The sequence below is a fragment of the Nicotiana sylvestris genome, chromosome 5, assembly GCF_000393655.2.
Source record: "Nicotiana sylvestris chromosome 5, ASM39365v2, whole genome shotgun sequence".
NCBI lineage: Eukaryota > Viridiplantae > Streptophyta > Magnoliopsida > Solanales > Solanaceae > Nicotiana > Nicotiana sylvestris.
The window spans coordinates 117,773,796-117,779,120 of record NC_091061.1 but is presented as its reverse complement, the minus strand read 5'-3'; the positions used below and the strand labels follow the sequence as shown (position 1 = coordinate 117,779,120).

General features: G+C 44.9%; 1 protein-coding gene and 1 non-coding gene across 2 annotated transcripts; one reads left to right on the top strand and one right to left on the bottom strand.

Moving 5' to 3' along the window:
- Window positions 1–3,021: 3,021 nt before the first annotated feature.
- On the bottom strand, window positions 3,022–3,450 carry LOC138869215 (uncharacterized). Its single transcript, XM_070146816.1, has one exon. It carries the CDS (start codon window positions 3,448–3,450, stop codon window positions 3,022–3,024), a length of 429 nt encoding a protein of 142 aa, XP_070002917.1.
- A 1,161-nt stretch (window positions 3,451–4,611) lies between these two features.
- On the top strand, window positions 4,612–4,718 carry LOC138869817 (small nucleolar RNA R71). The gene has a single exon (XR_011400070.1). It is a non-coding gene; the product is annotated as a small nucleolar RNA R71 (small nucleolar RNA).
- Window positions 4,719–5,325: the final 607 nt, after the last annotated feature.

The window sequence follows — 5,325 nt, the reverse complement described above, 5'->3', positions numbered from 1 at the left end:
ACAACTTTGTGCTCTCAAAAGCAAGGTGTCTGAACTCGTCGAGCTCATGCAATTCTGTGATCCTCGTTGTGCCCGCAGCCTCGATGTCTAGATTCAGCTGTTTCAGTGCCCACCACGCTCTAGGTTCAAGTTCCACTGGCAAATGGCAGGCCTTTCCGAACACCAATTTATATGGTGACATACCAATCAGTGTTTTAATAGCAGTTCTATAGGCCCAGAGTGCATCATCTAACTTTTTTGCCCAATCAGTTCTTGTGGCGTTCACAGTCTTGGTTAGCACACTCTTTATCTCTCTATTGGACACTTCAACCTGCCCACTAGTTTGCGGGTGATAAGGGGTAGCCACCTTGTGGCGTACATCATACTTTGCAAGCAACTTCTCGAAAGCTCTATTACAGAAGTGAGTGCCTCCGTCACTGATAATCGCTCTTGGTGTCCCAAATCTGGTGAATATGTTCTTCTTCAAAAACCCCACCACCACTCTTGCATCATTAGTGGGCAACACTACAGCTTCTACCCATTTGGACACGTAATCCACAGCAACAAGTATGTACTTATTGCCATAGGAGCTGACGAAGGGACCCATGAAGTCAATCCCCCAGACATCAAACACTTCCACCTCTTGAATTGGGTTCATGGGCATCTCATGGCGACGAGAAATGTTCCCGGTTCGCTGACATTCATTGCAGCCCTTCACCCATTGGTGCGCATCTTTAAACACTGTTGGCCAAAAGAATCCGGCCTCAAGCACTTTCGCAGCTGTCCTGACCCCTCCCAAATGTCCTCCATAAGCCGATGTGTGACAAGCCTGCAAAACAGAAGATTGTTCTATCTCGGGGACACACCTCCGGATCATATTGTCAACATAAATTCTAAATAGGTAAGGCTCATCCCAATAATACATGCGGCAGTCACGATAAAACTTTTTCTTTTGTACAGATGAAAGGTCATAGAGAACTACACCGTAGGCAAGGTAATTTGCAAAATCTGCATACCATGGCGCTTTCTCAAGATTAGTAGCGAGCAACTGCTCGTCTAGAAAGGTTTCCAGAATATCTTCAACCTCAACTGCATTTTCAGCTCTCTCAAGTCGTGATAGATGATCAACGACTTGGTTCTCTGTGCCCTTACGGTCACGAATTTCAAGGTCAAATTCTTGCAGCAGCAACACCCAACGAATCAGGCGCAGCTTAGACTTCTTCTTCTCAATCAAGTACCTGAGAGCTACATGATCAGTGTATACAATTACCTTAGAACCAATCAGATATGATCTAAACTTATCGAAAGCAAACACCACAACCAACATCTCCTTCTCAGTCACCGTATAGTTTAGCTGGGCTCCACTCAACATTCTACTTGTATAGTAGATTGGATGCATCAGCTTGTCCTTCCGCTGTCCCAGCACTGCCCCCACTGCGTAGTCACTGGCATCACACATGAGTTCGAATGGCTTCTCCCAGTTGGGGGCAACAATGATAGGTGATAGGACCAGTCTCTTTTTCAGCTCCTCGAATGCTACCCTGCAATCATCAGAAAACAAGAAAGGGTGATCTTTTTCTAACAACTTACAGAGAGGGTTGGCAATTTTTGAGAAGTCTTTTATGAATCTCCGGTAGAAACCGGCATGCCCTAGGAAGCTTCTGATTGCTTTAACTGAAGTTGGAGGGGGTAACTTTGCTATTACATCCAATTTAGCACGATCTACCTCAATTCCTTTGCTTGACACCCGGTGTCCCAAGACTATGCCTTCTTGTACCATGAAGTGGCACTTCTCCCAGTTCAGAACCAGGTTAGTCTCGATACACCGTTTTAGCACACGCGTCAGATTTATCAGGCACTCATTAAATGAATTCCCCACCACTGAGAAGTCATCCATGAACACCTCCATTATGTCCTCTACCATGTCAGTGAATATGACCATCATGCACCGTTGGAATGTGGCAGGTGCGTTGCATAGGCCAAAGGGCATCCTCCGAAAGGCATAAATGCCATAAGGACAAGTGAAAGAGGTCTTCTCTCTGTCCTCAGGTGCAATGGAAATCTGGTTGTATCTTGAGTACCCATTCAGAAAACAGAAGTGTGACCTCCCTACCAGTCTGTCTAACATCTGATCAATGAAGGGAAGTGGGAAGTGGTCTTTTCGGGTGGCTAGATTTAGCTTTCTATAATCCATGCAAATTCTCCAGCCCGTGACTGTTCTTGTGGAGATCAATTCATTGTTATCATTCTTAACTACCGTCATACCACCCTTTTTAGGTACACATTGAACTGGGATAACCCAGCTGCTGTTAGAGATTGGGAAGATAATTCCCGCATCTAACCACTTTATTACTTCCTTTTTCACCACTTCCTTCATGTTGGGGTTCAGCCTTCTTTGGTGTTCCGTGGAAGGTTTGTGTCCCTCTTCCAGTAGAATTTTGTGCATACAATAGGCAGGGTTGATCCCCTTTATGTCTGCCATAGTCCACCCAATGGCAGTCTTGCACTCCATAAGTACCTGCAAGAGTTGTTGCGCCTGCACATCTAACAAACTAGATGAGATAATAACAGGTAATGTGGAGTTAGGTCCAAGGAATTCATACCTGAGATGGTTGGGCAATGTCTTTAACTCCAGCTTTGGTGGTTCTTCGATAGATGGCTTGGCTGGAGGAGTCTCTCGATTTTCCAAGTGTAAGGGCTCAAATTCTAGAGTTCTATCCCAGAACCCTCTACCCTCTAATGCCAACACCCATTCCGCCAGTTCCTCTCCATTCACCTCATCCAAATTCATTAAACATGCAGCAAGGGGGTCCTCAATGGTTAGCACCTCATCATCAGTCTCCACGATTACATCCACGGCATCAATAAGAGAACAATTGGCGAATTCACTTGGTCGCCTCATAGATTTCTGCACATTGAATGTTATCTCCTCATCGTTCAATCTCATCTTGAGCTCCCCGATTTCACAATCAATGAGCGCTCTCCCTGTGGCCAAGAATGGTCTTCCCAAAATTATGGGAATCTCTTTATCCACTCTGCAGTCTAAGTCACAAAATCTGCAGGGAATACAAATTTCCCTACCTGAACTAGCACATCATCCAGTATACCAGAGGGTCGTTTCACTGTCCTATCAGTCAGCTGCAACAACATAGAGGTGGGTCTAGCTCTTCCAATGCCCAGCCTCTTATAAATTGCCAGGGGCATAATATTGATGCTGGCCCCTAGATCACACAGTGCTTTAGCAAAAGCAAAATTACCAATAGTGCATGGAATTGTAAAGCTCCCTAGGTCAGACAGCTTTTCTACAATTGGTCTAGTCACCACTACACTACATGTCTGAGTAAGAGTAACTGTGGCCCAGTCTTGGAAATCAAACTTTCGGGACATCAAGTCCTTCATCATTTTCGCATACTCAGGCATCTCCTTCAAAGCTTCAATCAATGGTATGTTTACCTGGATTTGTTTCAGCATTTCGAAGAACTTCTTGTATTGTTCCTCCTTTTGATACTTAGCCAGCCTCTGAGGGAAAGGTGCAGGAGGTCTCTTCTTCCCAATCAACTGGGATTGATACTTATCAGCTGCTACATCAACTACTGGTTCCTAGACTGTCTCAGCTTCTTTCTCGGTCGCATTCTGGATGCTATTTTCTTCTTGGGCAGGCTGGACTGGCACCTCCGTCAGTTTCGTTGACTCATCCAGCTCAATGGGGACTGGTATAAGTGTCTCAGCTTGTTTAGTTTCTCGAGCCCTCTCTTGCTCTACATCCAGATCTCTGACATTACGTAGACTTACCGCCATCAGCTGCTTTGGGCCTTGATCTTTTGGATTTATCTGGGTGTCTGCAGGTAGTGTCCCATGAGGACAATTGTTCAGAGACATAGAAATTTGGCCCACCTGCACTTCAATATTCTTGATTGCTGCATCTTGTGCATCCACTCTCTCATTAATCTTTGCATTAGACCCAATAACCTGCTGCATCATTGCCTCAAGTCTAGCAAACCCATCTTCCTGCCTTCCACCATGCTGCTGCTGAGGAGGGTGATACCCCTGCTGCTGATTCTGATTATTATATCCCTGTGGCCTTGGGTAAGGTGCCATATTGTTAGGGGGTCTCATACCTCCCATGTTTCTATTGTTGAACTGTGGATGGACTGGCCTGTATTGCTGATTTTGCTGGCCCCAATTCTGACACCATGTCTCTGACCTCCATAATTAGACACATAATTCATGTCTTCAGGGTAGTGGTGATGATCATATTCTGCATTCCATTGGTTACCGATTGGCTGACTAATGCAAGATGCGCACAAGCCCCCATTGGTAGTATCTACGATATGTACCTGCTGCTTCTGCCCTGACTCTTCCACCTTTTTGGTGAGTATACTCATCTGTTTCAATAAGGTGGCCATATTTTCAGCCATAGAGTTGGATGGATCTAAGGGCACTAAGTGAACCAGTGGAGCTATAGGTGCATTCCTGGTTGTCCATCCCGAATTTTGTGTCATCTTGTCAAGCAGACTCTGGCCTTTTCTCTATGTTTTGCTCAAAAATGCTCCACCAGCTGAAGCATCAACAATGTTCTTCATGCTATCTGACAATCCCATGTAAAACCGCTGCCCCAACATCAGATCTGGAATACCATGGTGCGGGCATATAACCAGCATCCCTTTAAAGCGCTCCCATGTTTCATGCAGTATCTCCATTGGTCTCTGTTTAAAACTCAAAATTTCATCAATTTGTTGAGCAGTATTATTGGGTGGGTGGAACTTGTTATGGAATTGCCTGACTAACTCATCCCAAGTTGTTATAGAATTTATGGGAAGTGAGTTTAGCCAAGTCTGGGAAGCTCCCGTCACTGAGAATGGAAACAATAACAGCTTGATTGCTTCAGGAGTTACATTGGGCTGCCTTTGGATTTTGCAGATAGAGAGGAAGTTCTTCAAGTGCTGCTGAGGATCTTCGACTTGCGACCCCGAAAATAGTCCCTTGTTCTGCAACAAGTGCAGCATGTTATTCGTAATTTGGAATGACTCAGCCTGTATCTGCGGAACTACAATGGTTGTGGGCAGATTTTCAACTGTGGGTTGTGCCCAGTCATAGAGAGCAGCCTCTGGCACTATTGGTACCGCTGGGTTTTCCTCGTGATCCCCCATGACTGTTTCGAATTGTGCAGTTATTGGTTGTTGTTTGTTTTTCCGATTAGCCCGATTCAAGGTCTTGAAAACTTTCTTGGGATCTGATAATGCTTCAAATACTTCACCAGATCTCGATGAGTTTCTAGGCATGCACCTGTGCAACCAAGTCAACAAACATTAAAATTTCAATGTAAAAATTGGGTATAGAGAAAAA